Genomic DNA, 19324 nt, shown 5'->3' with positions numbered 1-19324 from the left:
ATATATATATATATATATATATATATATATATATATATATATATATATATATATATATATATATATATATATATATAGTAGGGCTACTATATATATATGTGTGTGTGTGTGTGTGTGTGATATTTTCTAAGGGTTAGTAGACAGTTACAGATAGTGTGAGACTATAACTGTATTTTGGACACTATAATAGTATCATCATGATCTATTTGATCATCGTATTTGACCACAGCCTGTATGCTATATTGAGTTTGATAGTGATACTATACTCGGTTGGGGTAGCACCCTGCGAGTGCCACTCTGGAGGTTGGAGTATGAGATATTATTATGACATGGGCCAGACAGTAGTCTGCGTGGTAGCATACCACTATAGGTAGGTGCTGGACACGAGGCGGCGCAGGTTAGACCTGATTGTTGAGTCGATCACTATGATTGGATATTATTGCAGTATTTTATTTAGATGCAAAACATAATTTACAATTTTAGCTATATTGTAAAGACATGATAGTCACAGTTATTTTCAGCAATTATTTATATTATTACCTATTCTTTCATTTTGCTCAGTATTTACTATTTTTGCCTCTTATGGACCTAATGGTGTAGACCGTCGGCGTTAACGATCGTACCCACTGAAAACTATTGATTATATTTCTCATACCCTCTTATTTAATATTTTATTTCAGAGTCTTCAGCACCAGCAACTGATCGAGATAAGGGGATCGCGGATAGTAAGCAGCCTATACAGTATTTTGATACTTGGAGTGGTCAGAGATGTTGTACCATTTTGAAGACTGGTGTGGTGATGATTGTAGATCATTACAGTGTTGCTACAGTATATAGTTTTATTTTTCTCTGATATATATTGTTGTTAGATTTTAGTTAATTTTGTTTTTTATTTTTTGAGAGATAGGTAGCACGCTACCCGCTTCGTTTATTTCATTAAGAAATAAATTTAGCTAGATATGTGAATCAACTAGGATTCGAACTTGGGACCTTAGGTACCAACCACCAAGCCATTTGCTACTTGATCTAGGGACGGTCAGTATTTTAGTTAATTTTGTTGAACAGATTTTATTGATGCTTCATATGTATAAGGTGTAACCTTATGCATGCGGCTGGTCTGTTGACGTAACTCGGGCTTCCGCTGTAATCCGGGACGTGACATATTTATAACATTTCAGCCTGGTTCCAAATTAATTACTATTGTTGAAGATAAAACCAGATCTGCTAACTTTATAATTTTTGTCAAAGTGGCATAGGATCTAATACATATTTCTATTCAACAAGTGGCAATTGCAAGCAATTTAGACAAATTTATTCTACCACCTGTTATTAAGAACATTGTTGATCGATCTAATATTTTTCAAATATTATCGGATATTCATAGGTCAAATATGGGTGTTCAATCATTCCGAGTAATCAAATTTTCACACCGATTCAGATGTCAAAGGAAAAAATAAAAAATATGAAGAGAATATTCAAGACAACGAAGAAGAAATTACTGAATCTGCAAATGTCGATAAATAATATAATGATGTTGCCAAAGAAATATCTCCGAGCAAGCTACCACAATCAATATAAGAAAATGAATATTAATAATTAAGATATTTTCTATATTTTATTTTGCAGCCATAAAATTTCTATATTCTGTTCTATATATTAAAGTATTCAATTTTTGCCTAAAAGGTTCGCAATCAAGTGTGGAAGCATTTTAAATTGAGAAAGAAAAAAAAGATTTTTAGGGAACATAACTGTTGACTTTGTCATTTCTTGATTCCAGCATTTTATAAATTCTTTTTTTTTTCGATAAGAAATAGCATACATTGTTTATTAATTTTTCCAGCTGCCTTGACTATTCCGCATCGAATAATGAAGAAAGATGAAACTGTTGATGCTGATTATGTAGTAATATTAATGTATATAAATACGTGTGTTGGCAAGTGACTCTTCTACTAATGATACTTAAATAATTTTAAAATATGTATAACTTATGCATGCTTTTTTTACTATTATTTTGCGTTTTAGCAACCATCTACGAATTAAATAAATATAGTTGCATATTTAGTACTTAATTATTATTGGTATAAACTTGGTTACAGCTGCATGAAATTTTCTATTCATCATATTGCGTTTTCTATCCGCTGTATCGCGCAAATTCCTTACCTGGTGTATCTTAAAACGCTTTCCGTCAATGCCCTTCGAGAAGCTGATACACCACTTTCTCCAATGAAAATAAATTTAATGTTAGAAGGAATCACACTAATCAACCACAAAAGAGATGCAAAAAAAAAAAAAATGATAGCATGTAGAAATGAGTCTGTTGAAGACTTGAAGGCCGTGAAGGTGAAAAATTAAACAAACTAATTGCGCTAAAGTAAAATTTTATTGCTTCGGAGGCATTTATGAGACTTCAAAAAACATGCAAAGCAAAATATGGCTTATCCATCTTGTCACACCGATGCTGCTCCATTAGCCCTGATCTAAGGCAAATCTCCATGAAATTGATAGCAGTGCAATTGAATTTTTTTTTTTTTTAAAAAAAAGAGAATATCAACTGATGAATAAAGCAGCAAATCAACACGGAAAAGGCCCCTTAAGAGCTGATAGAAACAGAATGCAAAACATACAGTAGAACACATTGCTAAAGTGCAAAATGAACTCTCCATTGGACCGCACAAAACAACACAATGAATTCTCCACAAAAAGATCATAGTCAGAAAAAAGAAAAAAAAGAAAAAAAAAGAAATTGCTGAAGAAAACTTAACGAAACCACAATTTGAGGCAGAAATTCTATATTTGCTCCAACAACAGCATTACTTCTGACTAGTCAGCAGTTAAATTAAGACAGAAAAAAAAGAAGTCGCTGAAGAAAACTTAAGAAACCACAAATTGAGGCAGAAATTCTATATTTGCTCCAACAACAGCATTACTACTGACTAGTCAGCAGTTAAATTAATGTTCCTATGAATTCGTTAGAATCTATGTTTCAAATACTAGTCTTTGAAGTGTAAATTACATTCTTGACCAGCCGCAAGACCTTTTAAATGAAAATGTTACCAGCAAAGTAAGCATGCTAGTAGATGCTAACCTACGCCCCATTTCCAGAAAGCTAATAACTTGTTACAGCAGCAAACACACCACAGGAAGCTGCCTGATTACTAATAAAACAAGTAATTATCGATAGTACAACATACTCTTCAGGAGCTCGACAAGAAATTCAAGCATAATTAGTAAATCTTCTTAGTGATGATGATCAGCTTGAGTCTCACCTTCCACTGCCTCCGCATCCTCAAAGCGTTGATCATTGATTTGGAGCTACATATAAAATAGCGGGCAATACATTGGTTAATAAAAATAATTCATCAGTTTTAGGCCTAGTTTCATTATGGTTTTGCTTTTTCTTGCTTGACACTTAAGTACCATGTAGTCTAATGTACTAGCGGATTGTTTGCAATGCATATGGCATGGACTTTGTTCGCAGAACCAAAGGAAAGAAAAAGAAAAAGAAAAAGAAAAAGAAAAAAAGACAAAAAATATTGTGGCGGGTCTTTGCCATATAATTTGAGTTAAAGAAAACAAGGTTGGAAAATAAAAGGAAAAAATCATAGCCACATGAGGCCTGAAAAACTATGCCATCATTCATATTCTGACAAGTGTTGGAGGAAGAAACAATTGCAACACGTTTTGAGGATTCAAGTGCCACAAATTAAAGTTTGACAACTAAATCCAACCCACAGAATAGATTGAGGACCACTGATGTAATTCATCCCAACTTTAACTACAAAATTTACTAAAATTTGACATTGTTAGTCCTCAAAGGCCCAACACATGCACCATTGACAATGTCCCCTGTGATGAAGCTAGTTCTCATTTAAGTAGCACAAAAAGCTCCGTGACACAACTAAATTATGATAAGGTTTTTTAGGTCTTGTGAATAACAACTAGATAACTTGGATTTTAATTTTATAACCACGATAGTAGAATTGAAACCCTCTCTAGCTTTCACCTTTTACACCTGTAAATTTTACACCATACATTGGTCGGAATCTTATATATAAAAGGAAATTTGGAGTGCAATTGGAAATGCAGTTAATTAGCAAATAAAAAATAAAAATGAAAAAAAAGAAACAGAATAGACTATGCAATGATCACAATTTAACCAAAAGGAGAATTCTGATTTTCAAAGCCTTAAAATTAGGATGAACTATGCAATGATCACAATGATCACATTGCAGGTTCCAAAATGCACAGATGATCTCATACTAGTAAATGTCCAACCAAAAAAAATAATCTAAGTATGAACTATCATTAACATAAAGAGAGCTAAAATGGTTAAAGAATATTGGATAATCCCTAAATAATATTACACCAGACAATTATTTCAAACACTTAAATATGCACCTCAAGAACTGAACGAGCCAGATCATGATCACCATTTGTATAACCAATTGGATTGCCAAGATTGTCAGTCAATTGCCACTCAGAATCACTACCTGGTAATGGAAAAGAAGGTTATCAATTCTCTAATGAGACGAGACACGAGTAATGAATTTGAAATTTTTAAAAAAATATATATCATAAAGATGTACCCTCGGCCATCTCTTCGTCACCGTGAACCCAGCTATTTTCTTCCTCACTCTCTGCAATAATCACAAAAATCAGAACGCGTAATTTAGTAATAAGATCCGAATAAAAATAATAGAAGAAAATAGAAAAGAACTTTCAGGGACTTAGGCGCTATACTGACCAGAATTAGGATCAGGATTTAGTTCAGCACACTGACAGAACATGTTGAAGAGCGCATCCACTGAAAAACAGTCAAGGGATCCAAAATTTAAGAAAAAGCACAACTGCTCAAATAGATTATCATATTAGCCAGTGTTGAAACTTAATTAAATACTCATGATTCTGGGTGAAATATAAACTGTCAAATTTGTCACCCTGCCTAAAGTAGAACTGCATTTTCAAAGGTTGCTCTGATTGCTTCATTGTCCCCATCGTCCATTGTCTATTTATTTACAGAGTAATACATAATAAAAAAGAGAAAAAACAATTAAGCCTTTAGGACAGCAGTTCGATAGGCTATGTAGAAAATCTCCTAATGGTAAAAAATAAGTAAACCACTAATTGAAATGCCTAAATAGACATGTTGATCGAATCATTGAAAAATAATTAAGTACAGATCCCACGACATTCATGCATATTCTCTATCTCAGGACAAATTGTCTCCAGAGGAAATAACTTGCTCACATGATAGAGTCAAACAATTGCCTATTGATACTGCCTTACCTATACACACTGAATGCCCATAAACAGCAAGATACTAAAAATATATTAAAATCTGCATAATTAAAACCTTTCATAGTTCTTGAAATCTGATTATCTAAGAAGCATACAACAATAAAGAAACACAGTTAAAGGAAAAGGTATACATCAATAAGAGTCAAAAGTAATTTTAGCTGCAGCACTCTTAATATCCACTTCTATCAGTGATTCTCTCCAACATTTAATGAAACAGCAAGTAGATGACAAACTAATTTAATTGAATGGTTAAGCTTAAGATATTAGTCACCTACTACAAGCCCTAAATTGAACCAGATAAAACAGACACTACATGGAACATTAAAGAGAAAAAATTCCATACCCTCTCCCCTAATTTGTGCACCCCACCTTGTAATGTACCGAACTTTTGGTAAATTGACAAAGTGCAGATCAAGGTCATGCTGGACATAATTAAAATGGGTTTGGAGAAGCTTAGTCAAAGTTTGGATCGAATTGAAATCAATCCGGATCGAAATAGAGTTCCAAAAAAAGTGAAATCTGAGTTCCAGATTTTTCGGACACTCGGAATAGGATTCCGAGCGCCCTAAACATTTCAGATGGCCCGGTCGAGTGCCTAGAACAAGCAGATATTCTACCCGAGAGTTGGTTCCATCAAGCATCTGAATAGCCCTGCAGCTGTTCGAAACATCTTCTGGGCAGCTTTGTGGCGCCTGAATGTCTCCCGGATGCTTAACCCAAGAGCAAGGATAGCATAGCTCGTTAAATAAATGGGCGCCAATTTACTTTGCAGGCGTCCAAAATGTGGAATCAATCGCTGGCACGAGCGCATAGATCATATTCCGAAAGCAGTAACTGAGAGCTCTGGAGCGAGGTGCCTCGAGCTTTTAGACACCCGAAATCTAACACAGAGGCTACATCTTGTTAATTTACAAATAAGAAATGTTGAGGGGTTTAAGTGAAATTGTAACACTTCTATACATACTGCTTCACAGCCAAAACCCCTCCCCTCTCATTTTCTCTTACACTCTCTCTCTTCTTTCTCTCTCTAAAGGGAGAAAATCCAAGTTTTTTTTATAAATCTTGGAAATCCATCTTCTTGGAGGCTTGGAGGAGATCAAGAGCTCTTGGAAGAAGCTCTAGGAGGGAGAAGGCAATCATCTCAACCCATTTGGTTGGTGAATAAGAGGTGAGTTGAAATTTTTTTCGGTTTGTTTTTAGGGATTTTCCCAAATGGGATAGTTTGAGGTTCTAACTTGATTAAAACTTTATTTTAGAATTTTCTTGAGGTTCTAGTGAGATCAAGAGGCATCTCCTAAGAAAATCTAAGTAGAGGTAGAGAATATCACCGAAATGGGTTTGATCACCTCTTTATCTAAAGGCTCCTTTTTTCATATGCATGTATTATGGAGAAAAAGTAGACTAAAATGTATTTAGTTTGCATGTTATGAGATCTAGGATGCCAAGAGGGCTTAAGGGCATTTGACCTAGGAAAAATAAGATTTCTAATCCTTTGCTATGTTGAAAAAAAGTATATGTCACAGGAGAAATAATAGTGTTATCTAACCTAGGATGGAACTTAGGGTGTGAAACATAGTGACATATAAACTCTAGATAAAACTGAAGCTAAAGAATAAGAGAACATGTAAATTAACTTTATAAATAACCCCAGAAGGCATGAGAATTTAGAAGCAAGGATTTGAGTGTCACGGCACGGGGTCGTGCCAAAAACTTGTCGGCACGGTACGGCACAGTGTGTGCCAGGCCATGCCGATGCATGCCGGTCACAAAAAATTCAACATATAATAGTATGAAATATTTATTTTATTTAGCAACAAAATATTCTAACTGTTTATTATGTATTTTTATCAAATCTTTTGAACTTTATTGAGAACATTACTTATTAATTTAAAGAATAGAGGGTTTTGAGCTGTGCCATCGACACGGGAGTCGTATCGTGCCGATGGGCACTTAAATCCTTGTTTAGGAGATAACCACAATACAAGTCGCGACCTTCCGAAAGTATCAAATCAAGATATGCCGATTTCCCTCGACTCCCTACTCCATATCGGAAGATGTCGATTCCCCTCGACTCCCTATCGTACTTGGAGATGCCGATTTCCTTCGACTCTTAAGTGCCTACCGATTAGAGGGATGTTGATTGCCTTCGACTCTCAGTGAGGTGTATTGTAAGAAGTAAAACCAAACCAAGAGGTTGGTTAAAGACGAGATAATTTAGGGCAAACATATAAACCAATGACATAATATATCGTTGTGGCATATTCTATATATTTGAGGCATAATAGTTGTACTTCCCTTTCTTGCATTTTTATTGTAGAAATTTCATTTACTACTATTGTTCTACTAATATCTCCTTTGGACCGAGTGTAAAGCGCCACTTTTGGCGGTTGCACCCACTGGAAACATATCAAGTTCTCACTCTATTGTGGTTGTTGTTTTTCAGAGCCATCTTTCGCCAGTGACGTGCGCGATCACGGCAAGGGCGTTGCAAATTAGATAGGCCATAGCTAGTCAATCTAGAGGGTAATCCATTTTGTATTAAAGACTCGTATATAATATTTTGGAATGTTATGAGTTGCAACTTTAAATAAGTTCAATTTGTAATGGCTTTAATTCAGAGGTTAATTACTATGATATTTTATTATACCCATATCATGTATGTGTTGTACAGATTGGTGTATATTTTTGCTACATGCGGATGGGAAAAACCTTGACTGTTTTACAGATCTATTGCACGAGCTCGAACAGGCCCATTGGGCAGGTCTTGGGGTGTGACACACCCACACCCCCTCCTTTCTCTTTCGTGAATTGCTCTTCCAGTTATCCTACACATTATACACTGAAAATTAAAATTTTGGCAGGTTTAATTTTCTTTTCAGGATTTGTATGTCAAATAAGTATGCATCTTGTTTACACAAAAGCGATATTCAATGATTCAATCTGTTACTTTTGGAGTAGAGGATAGCTTTTCTCTCAATGTCACACTCCAGTATTCCACATTGGATGATTTAAGATGTAGAAAAGGTGCATGAACATAAAACTAGTAGAATACCAATGAAAATAACTAGGGCCACACAGTTTGAAGCCACATGATTAAAGGCACATTTTTGGTTAAGTTGCTAATACTGGTTAGCGAGTTAATCTTTTTTACAGCCAGATTTCGATGCACAGTGCTTCTCTCCTCAACTCTTCACCGACGTAATCCATATCTACTCTCTCTCCATACACTGCTTGGTAGAATAGGATATTAGCTAGAGAAAATAGACCCAACAAGGACCTTGCATTGATCAACTAAAGGTTCATGTACCCTTCAACTCCTAACTATATTCTACACTTACCACAAAGAGTTTGTATTAAGCTTTTTGATATTCAATATATGAACCAAGCAGTTCAGTATTCAATATATAAACCAAGCTCTTTAATATTCTATCTATAACTATTCCATGATAGTTGTTCCTTTATGCTAAAAGGCAAGCTGTTCAATTGAGTAATCACAGAAAATGGGGCTTCAACACAAACCTTGAGGTAAGATTGCATCAATGACCTTGATTAGCCACAAGATATTAGAATCCAGCATAATTGGTTAGAAGAAAAAGAAAAGATTGACTTTAACTAAGACATATAAGAACTTGCAAGAAACAACAATTATCTTATCTAGGATTAAAAAAGATAGAAGATTGAAGGATACATTGACTAGGATCCGATGGCACAAGACGCATTTCAGTGACCTTTGATAGCTCAAAATCATCACCGCATTCAGAATCTGAGTCCTCAGAATCCTCATCCTCAACAACTTCTGTCTCAATCTACAAGCACATTCAAATATTTGATTACTAAGCATCACAAGCAGATATTTCATATAAAAACTACGTAACAGTAAAGATGGTTCCCCTATTTCACATTGGTGACTAGACTCTTATTCATTTCAACATGGTGAAAGTTTACTGTACTATGTAAGATGCTCAATATGCAGTGTAATAAGAAATACATTGGCATTGATTGAATTCCCTGAAGAAAAAAAAAATGCTATTTTATTAACCCAGTTTATTCATCAACATCAAGGATTTAAGTGCCGTGGCACGGGGTTGTGCCAGAAACTTGCCGGCACGGTACGGCACGGTGCGTGCCGAGCCGTGCCGATACGTGCCGGTCAAAAAAATTCTTGTGTACCAACACATAATAGTATGAAATATTTATTTTCTTTAGCAATAAAATATTCTAACTACTTATTATATCTTTTTTATCACATCTTTTGAACTTTATTGAGGAAATTACTTTCTAATTTAAAGAATAGAGGGTTTTGAGCTGTGCCATTGGCACGGAGTCTGTATCGTGTCAATATCTTGTTAGCACGGTACGACACGGTGGATACGGCCTGTGCCGACGAGCACTTAAAACCTTGATCAACATGATGCTAAAAATATTTCCACAGAAAAGAACAAGACTACGAGTGATATATAACACAAAATTTCAGTTATGAACCAAGGCACGATAGCTGATATCTAGGTTAAATTCTTAAGGAGATGAAACGCTAATTAGCAATATGCAGCAAGTGCGCAAACATATATTAGTGAAAATGATCACAGTCCTTGTATGTAGCAAATTAAGGTGCCTAAAAAGAAGGGAATCTCATTAGGTGAGATGATATGGGAATAAATTACAGAAACAACAATGCGTGAAAAGTGCCAAAAGAGTTATTATAAGGCTAAATCAAGGTTAATTAAATGGATCTATTAACTCACAAGAATGATGAATGTAAGAGAATTAAAGGCACATAGTCGTTTATGCATATGTACATACACAAATATAGAGGTGGATCTTTTGAAGCAATACAAATTCACCATTGAATAACCATTGATCCATAGTGTGATAAAAAAGCTGTATTTTTTATTTCCAAACTCAATGCTTCTAAAGAAAATATTGCATATTTTCTTTTGCAGACCATTCATGAGGAACGAACATGAGAATTCGTGATTGCTCAGGCAAGCTTTTGGAACAACTTATCCACACTAAGAAGTAGTGACCGCATGTTTAGTAGATAAGAAATCAAGAGCCTTTGAAAATCCCACTTCTGATGCACCTGGAAGCTTTCGGTGGGTTCTGATACAAGAAGCTACTGGTGCCTAAATGCTCCCACATATCTGTTCTAAAACAGCAGTTCTATAGATCATTTCCAAGCCAAAAGAAAAATCCGTCCATCGACAACATGGTCTAGATAGATAAACCACGGACCACCATAATTATAATGTGTTCTTCTTCTTAGGAGCACCTTTTACACATGTTGGATTTCATTATCTAGTCATTGGGATTACATAATTTTTGAAGTTCAAATAATCTATCGTCATATCATGGAAACCACGCTTTCACTTCTTACTATTGGGTAAGTATTTACAGGGAAGGTTCAAAAAAAATGCAATTCATATCCAATTTGATCAATGCAACAGCTCCACGCTAATCCAATAAAGACAGAAAGGTTTAAAAAATGGACCCTTTTCATCTAAATGCTCCACTTGAAACTTTTCAAACATTGTTTGATTGATAACTACACTGGTGATCTCTACAAGATTTTGATAGCTCAAGATTACGCTCAAATTCAGATCCTACATAAAGTTTGGTCAATAAACTTCAATTTCCAGCCTAAATTACACTCAACCTTTCATCAGTGAATATTTTATTTGGATAAGCAATGGTTGTGCCTAGACTCACTAAGGTGCTGTACATCATACTTTTGGCAAAAAAACATACATAAACTCCTTCAGCTATGGGTCAATCCGAGAATAGGCCTCTAAAGCCCAAACTTGATCAACAAAAATATTTTAATTTGAAAATTTTCATCATAAATAAACTTGCCATGAAATGTTCCAATGGAGATATTATTCTATTAGACAGAAGATTTAGTAGCTACTCTGTTAGAAGCCACTAAGTTTCGATGGAACGAAGCAAAAGTTTCTCAATTCAAACAAAACTAAAGAATTCAGATTAAAATATAAAGCAAAAAAGATGATGTTCAGGTGCCTGTTTGTAAAAAATCTAATAGCCTTTAGTCTGTACTTTTTCACTCCTAGTTTTTTATGCGTGTGATTGCTAATCTAACAATGGAGTAACAGAAGGCTTTGATGATATGTTTTTCAGCCTATGTTGGCTCTGCAATTGACTAATAAAAGGCTTGATAATGATGTTCAAGATCACTTTTAAAAAACAAACAACCGAAGCAGAGCTCATGGAGTTATTTAAGTAAACTTGAACGATCAAAATCCCCATGCAATAACCTTTCAGGTTATGCCATTATTCCAAGATAACGAAGAGTAAAGTCCGATTTCGTTTGGTTACAAAATACTGGATAGCTAAAATGACTACATTGTGACTAGTGATGATGAAGTATAACTGTATAAGTGTAACAATTACCTAATAAAAGGATAAGACAGTATTCAAGAAGACTTTCCGAAAAGAAAACATGCAATCTATGCCCATACGAGCTCATGAAGCTATGTTCGTGAAATCAAATTACCATACTTGCCTAGGAATAACCTTTTACTTACAGATTATACAATTATCCCAAAATGATGTACAATTGACAAAGTCGGATAACTATTGGATAACTGTAATAACTACTAAGTGAATTGTGATGTAGAGTATAACCGTTACAATTACAGTGGTTCTTGGGGACAACAAAACAATAAAAGCAATAGTTAAATGAAAGTACCTTAAAATGCCTGTTGTATGACTTAGGACATTGGAGTTATACAAACTAACACAGGAAAGCTCTTACCCTAGCTTTTAAACATAACAAAGGAAGAGACAAAAAGACAAGGTCCTACCTGGGTGTAGATACAGGGCTTGGGATATGCCTCCGGGTCCCGGGACACGGCGTGGAGCGAGATCGAAAGGAAATCCACCGCGTAGCCCCTCGCCGCATCGGCGTCGTCAAGCCAAATCACCCTCCTTTCACAATTCCACCACCACATCAAAGTCCAAAAAAAAAGAAGAAGAAGAAGAGCGTAAGAACACCAAAAGGGTAGTATTCATTGAAGTACTAGTAGTAGTAGTAATAGGTGGCGGCGCGTTACTTGGTGGTGATGAAGAGGGTTCCGGGGGGCTCGAGGTTGCGGGCGCCGAGGGCGACGGCGACGCCGCGGTGGACGGCCATGAGCTCCTCCCCTGCGGCGGCGTCGAGGAGAGGGCCATCGCCAACGCGATCGGTGAAGGGCAGTAGCCCTAGAACCATCGCTCCCTCCCTCCCTCTCTCTCTCTCTCTTAGGGTTTTTTCCTTCTTCTTCCACTCTATCTCTCTCTCTCTAGGGTTACTCTCCTCTCTCTCTCTCTCTCTCTCTCTCTCTCTCTTTCTCTCTCGAGTGCGAGGTGGGGTTGGGGCTTTGGTTTCTTTTATTTTTTTTAAACTCCCTCTATGCCCTTCTTTGGGGAATTTGGGGAATGGAGTAACGGAGTATTATGGTGTTGTTGGAGTTTGCGTAGCACCACGCGCCAGGCGGGATCTTCTCCGCGCCCAAGCACTCGGAGCTAGAGTTACGCAATCCAGCTCAGCACTTTGCGATCCAGCTTGTGTGCTCCGCTCGAAACGAGCTCCATGTCGAGTCCCTCGTTTAGTAAACCTTCAAACAAAGAGTCAAATTTTTCGGTTCTTTTAATAAATAAGTCGAGCACGAACAGGATCAGCCCGCTCGTATTCGGCTCGGTACCAACACAAATACATATATTTTATATTTATATAATTTATTTAATTTATTTTTATATATATTTATATATATAACTAAATAATTATATATATATATATAATATTTTTTTTGTTTGATTTTTAGCAAAAAAACCATATATAAAGCTGAGTTCAATTATAAAATAATTTATTTATATGTAAATTTTAAACTATTAGATCAAAGTCTAATGGGTAAGATTTTATAAATTTATTTTTTATGTATATCCAATCTAATCTATTTAATTTATTGTTCATTGTCCAGCTCGCATTCTGCTCGTTTAATAACGAGCCAAATATGAGTTGAATTTTTCGTCTCCATACTTTAACGAGCTGACTCGTGTTTGGCTCATTTATTAAATAAGCCGAACATAAGCTGGTCCCAGCTTGCTCGTGTTCGGCTCGTTAACACCCCTACTCAGAGCCGAATCAGGCTGACTACTCCAGTCGATGACCACCAACCATATGACTAATAAATCTCGTTTCTTAACTCAGCAGACATTTATTTCTTTTTTTAGTTCAAGTCATACAGCATTACATATTATTTTAACATAATCGAATATTTAAAGATTTCTGAATTATATTACTACTGTATTATCGTCTTTGGTTTAATATAGTAATATAATACTAGATTACAGTGTATATGGAATTACTATATTTGTTTAGTTTATAAAATTCAATAATCTCGACTATAAAATATAGTCTATATCCAAATTGCCCTTAATATTCTTTTACTAAATTATAACTTAACATAAATAGCACTTGAATTAAATCTTTTTAATAAGCAATATAAATAAATAAAAACACTTGAAAAAAATCATAAAGCCAAAAAATAATTCAACCCATATAAGAATAAACTAGTTAATTCACGTGCATTGCATGTGCAAAAACTTGAGCAATAAAATATTAATAATTTATTGTATATTTATTTTTACAAATCAAATTATTTGAACAATAAAATTTAGATTTACAATTTGAATATAAAAGGGAGCTGTTGTTCGTGGAGGGCGAGGAACAAGCGGAAACGAAGATGGGCGCGCTACGACTCGTCAGCGCGATCCAGGGGCAGGTGAGCAGCAAACCGCTCAAGAAGGAGCTGTTGTTCGTGGACGTGACCCTCAACGGGAGGGCCACTCGAGCGCTCGTGGACACGGGAGCGACCCACAACTTCATCACCGAGTCTGAGGCCAAACGGCTGGGCCTCACACTCAAGAAGGACACGAGCAAGATCAAGGCTGTCAACTCGGTGGCACAGCCTGTCATGGGAGTAGCCAAAGGGGTGACGATCGCTGTAGGACCCTAGTCAGGTACAGCGAACTTCACCGCCGCGACCATCGACGACTTCAAAGTCATTCTCGGCATCGACTTTCTAGCTTCATCGAAAGCGGTCCCGATGTCGCATCTCGGGGCCTTGAGCATCATGGAGGAGGCAGCCCCGTGCATGGTCTTGGCTAGCTGCAGCGAACCAGCGGCAACCCACACCCTATCCGCTCTGCAACTGCGGAAGGAGGTAAAGCGTGGAGAGATCACTTATCTTGCGGCCATCTGCGAGGTGAGCGACGAGGACCTCGAAGAGGAAGGCCCTCCAGCGGTGATCGATGCAGTCCTGGGGGAGTTCAAGGACGTCATGCCCCAGGAGTTGCCCAAGAGACTTCTACCCAGGCGGGAGGTGGACCATGCGATCGAGCTCGAGCCAGGAGCAAAGCCACCGGCAAAGGCACCATACCGCATGGCCCCGCCAGAGCTCGAGGAGTTGCAGCGTCAACTGAAGGACCTCATCGATGCGGGCTTCATCAGGCCGTCGAAAGCACCCTACGGAGCACCAGTCTTGTTCCAAAGGAAGAGCGACGGAAGCCTACGGCTCTGTATTGACTACAGAGCGTTCAACAAGGTGACGGTAAAGAACAAGTACCCTATTCCCCTTGTTGCTGACTTGTTTGACCAGCTTGGCGGAGCGAAGTTCTTCACCAAATTGTACCTTCGCTCGGGGTACTACCAAGTCAGGATCGCGTAGGGCGATGAGGAGAAAATGGCATGTGTGACGAGGTATGGAGCCTACAAGTTCCTCGTCATGCCATTCGGCCTGACGAATGCACCGGCGACCTTCTGCACCCTGATGAACAAGCTATTCCACCCCTACCTCGACCGCTTCATGGTAGTGTACCTCGACGACATCATCGTGTACAGCAACACTCTAGAGGAGCACGTCGAGCATCTGCGGACGATCTTCCAAGTGCTGCGGGAAAACGAACTCTATGTCAAAAGGGAGAAGTGCTCCTTTGCGAAGGAGAAGGTGCACTTCCTTGGCCACTGGATTGGTCGAGGACAACTCCACATGGATCAGCAGAAAGTGCGGGCGATCTGCGAGTGGGAGGCGCCCACGACGGTGTCCGAGCTGCGATCCTTTTTCGGACTCGTCAACTACTATCGCTGCTTCATCGCGGGCTACTCCGCTCGAGCGACCCCTTTGACAGATCTGCTGAAGAAGACCCAGTCATGGGACTGGACCCCTCGATGCGCGGAGGCATTTGAGGACTTAAAGCGGGCGGTGACGGAGGATCCGGTGTTGCGGCTTCCCGACTGTAGCCGTCCATTCGAGGTACATACTGACGCCTCGAACTTTGCCATTGGTGGTGTTCTCGTGCAGGACGGACACCCCATCGCCTATGAGAGCCGCAAGCTCAACGACACTGAGCGGCGGTATACGGTGCAAGAGAAGGAGATGACTGCCGTGGTGCACTGCCTCAGGACTTGGCGGCACTATCTCCTTGGAAGCAAGTTCGTTGTGCGGACGGACAATGTCGCGACGAGCTACTTCCTTACTTAGAAGAAGCTGTCACCCAAGCAGGGGAGGTGGCAGGACTTCCTGGCGGAGTTCGACATGGAGCTCATGTACAAACCCGGGAAGGAGAACCAAGTGGCTGACGCACTCAGCCGCAAGGGGGAACTGGCAGCGGTATGCCAGATCCAAGGCGCGATCAGGGAGCGAATCCGTGAAGGGACTTGCGAAGACCCTGTGGCCCAAGGACTCGTGCGACTCGTCAAGGAGGGCAAGACGCAGCGGTTCTGGCTTAGCGATGGGCTGCTCCTCACCAAGGGGCGACACGTCTACGTGCCCAGATGGGGTAATCTTCGTTGCGAGCTCATGAAGGAGTGTCATGACTCCAATTGGGCTGGACATCCAGGACAGAAGCGGACGATGGCGCTACTCAAGGCCGCCTACTATTGGCCTCGCATGCACGACGACGTGGAGGCGTACGTGCGGACTTGCCTTGTGTGCCAGCAAGACAAGGTGGAACGCCAAAGTCCTGAGGGCCTCCTCGAGCCCCTGCCTACACCGACGCGTCCGTGGGAGAGCATTTCCATGGACTTCATCTCCGCCTTGCCCAAGGTGGGGACGTTGGGGTCCATCCTCGTGGTGGTGGACCGATTCTCCAAGTACGGGACTTTCATCGCGGCACCAGCGGATTACACGGCGGAAGAAGCAGCGCGGCTCTTCGTCAGTAATGTGGTGAAGCTTTTGGGGGTCCCCGAAAGCATTGTGAGTGACCGAGACCCTAGGTTCACGGGCAAGTTCTGGACAGAGGTGTTCCGGATCTTGGGGTCGGAGTTGCTCTTTTCCACCAGTTTCCACCCACAGACGGACGGCCAGACGGAGCGGGTGAATGCCTTACTAGAGGAGTACCTGCGGCACTATGTCAGTGCCAACCAGAAGGACTGGGTGCATCATCTGGACGTGGCCCAGTTCTCTTACAACTTGCGGCGGAGCGAGTCAACCAACCTTAGCCCGTTCGAGCTGGCAACGGGGAGGCAACCACTCACTCCGCATTCTGCTGCTGCGAGCGAGCAGGGCCGCAGCCTAATGGCTCTCCAATTCACTTCTCATTTGCAGGAGAAGGGGGACATTGCGAGAGCCTATCTTGAGAAGGCGGCCCGCCGAATGAAAAAGTGGGCCGATGCAAAGCGGCGACCCTTGGAGTTTGTCGAGGGAGATCGAGTGTTGATCAATCTGCAACCACAACAGTTCAAGGCTTTTCGCAAGGTGCACCGTGGGCTTTTGCGAAAGTACGAGGGTCCTTTCACTATCGTGAAGCCAGCGAGCAAGGCAGCCTACAAACTGCAACTCCCTGCCAACCTGAAGATTCATCCTGTTTTTCATGCTAGCTGCCTGCGGCCCTACCATGAAAACGCTGAGGACCCGAGCCGGGGCGTGTCGCAGCGCGCTCCTGCCACTATGACCACTGCAATCGACAAGGAGGTCGAAGCCTTGCTGGATACTTGCACCATTCGGTGTTGCGGAGTCCCGAGGATGGTCGAGTACCTTGTCAAGTGGAAGAATCTCCCGCATGGCGAGGCAAGCTGGGAGAAGGCTGACACTCTCTCGAAGTATCAGAAGCTGATCGATGACTTCCAACACCAGCGCGCAACGAGGGCGTCTGCGCAATAGGTGGGGGAGGTTGTCACGACATAAAGATTTTCTCCGCGATTTCCCTTTGCAATCACCCAAACTTCAAAGCGGACATCTGATGGAGGTTTTGGCTTGGAATCTTCTAGAAACTTCTACGCGGATCTCGAGACTGATGGTGCGGATACCGGAGGGTCAAGAGTCCCTTAGAGTTTCTAGGTAGTTAATAAATGTATGACTCTTCGAGTTCTATGCTTATTTATTAGGACTCTTGGGAGACCGCGTGGCCTCCCCTTTTGGCTAGTAGTATTGTGCCCCTTGGCACTTTTTCATTGGCTTTATGGGCGGCGAGTGGCCTATATATGGTGTGGCCTCCACCCCTCTCATTTTAAGAATCCTCTTTTGTATTCTCAAGTTTAAAGTAATAGAAGAGCTTTCTTCTTATCTCTCTCTTGTACTTAGTCTAGGGCGAGCGAGGTCCTAACTTAGCAAGTAGAGAGACAGGCTTGCTCACTTCGCGGAGGAAGGCGAGCGCCGCACGGATTTTGCGAACCAAACCGTTAAGTCCGTGACACCTGGCCTCCTTCTGTGGCCCGCACTATGAGTGTCACCCAACTATGAAGTCAACTAATATCAGATCATGTCATGTATGACTCAATCATTATAAACATCACTCTACTACTAGATCATGACCATATGAAATAGAAATAATGGTCGAGTGACTAATTATGAAGTCAAGTGGTGTAAGAATGCTCAATCAATATCAAATAACGAAAAAAGATAACAAGTATAGAGATCACCAAGCATGCACCACTTACCGACTTCAGATCGAAGTAGCCATCTGAATCAATGTTCGTTTGCATATCAATACCCAACTCAAATACGTCAAAAGTTCATGTAGAAAAGTCCCGGGACAACACCACAAGTCTGGAGTATATTTTCGTAGGCTGAAACAACACACTACGACTAGCCAACCACGTCAACTAGCTCACCACGAGCGAATCTATATCATTGTCTGTGTCAATAATACTCACCTTGGAGACCACCGTCTCCCACCAGTCTGATATACATGCAACCGAAGTCAAACCCTTAGCATCAAAAACCCACATGCGATATTCAACACTCCTATGTCCAAGACCTCACCTTCTGGCTGGGCCAAAAGGTCCAAAACTGCCCTTACCAATTGAGCTCGATGATTTTGTCTGCTCAATATTTCAATCAAACTAACATATTGTAATATTTGAGATTTAAATGAAAGAAATCCAAGTTTGAATTTGAATTTTGAATTTCAAATTGATATATATATATATATATATATATAGAACTAGGTTAATGTACTATTAATAGCACCAAGTCATTGGTGCTACCAAGTTTTTAGCCATTGGATTAAGAGATATGCGGTTAGGATGAGGGGGGCCTCCTAGGGTTGAGTGGGTGGTTGGTTGAATAGTATGATCTAACAGGTGAAAATGATCAAAAGGGTAGATCTAACGGCGGAAAACTTGGTAGCACCAAGTGTTTCGTGCTATTAATATCATAGCAGCCGGACATTCTTTCTCTCTCTCTCTCTCTCTCTCTCTTATATATATATATATATATATATATATATGTAGATTCAGAGAGAAGAGGTTTCGTCGCAAATCAGCAACCAAATCGGGCGAAATAAAATAGTAATGTCGATGCCTCGGATGTGCTGAATGCGCTAGCGCAGTTCGTTCATAAATCACTCTCTCTTTCTTTTTTTATTTTTTTTCTTAACAATTTTTTATTTTTGCCTACATCAAGTATAAAATTTTCTCATATGGATCAATTCTATTTTTTAATAGTTAATATAACAAATAAATATAAAATTTTATTGCATAGATCAATGCTATGTTTTACTAGTCAAGATAACAAATTCGTATAGTTTTAGT

General features: G+C 39.6%; 1 protein-coding gene across 1 annotated transcript; it reads right to left on the bottom strand.

Annotated features, from left to right (window-relative positions):
* On the bottom strand, positions 2872-12825 carry LOC109714271 (chloride conductance regulatory protein ICln-like). The gene is made up of 7 exons (XM_020238813.1): positions 12366-12825; positions 12117-12240; positions 8987-9104; positions 4745-4804; positions 4587-4637; positions 4399-4490; positions 2872-3312 (listed from the first exon to the last, which is right to left on the bottom strand). Exons 1-7 carry the CDS (start codon positions 12521-12523, stop codon positions 3238-3240), a joined length of 678 nt encoding a protein of 225 aa, XP_020094402.1. The 5' UTR covers positions 12524-12825; the 3' UTR covers positions 2872-3237.

The sequence above is a fragment of the Ananas comosus genome, linkage group 8 (genome assembly GCF_001540865.1).
Source record: "Ananas comosus cultivar F153 linkage group 8, ASM154086v1, whole genome shotgun sequence".
NCBI classification, from domain to species: domain Eukaryota; kingdom Viridiplantae; phylum Streptophyta; class Magnoliopsida; order Poales; family Bromeliaceae; genus Ananas; species Ananas comosus.
The sequence above is the reverse complement of the archived record's forward strand: the minus strand, read 5'-3'. Positions and strand labels throughout refer to the sequence as shown.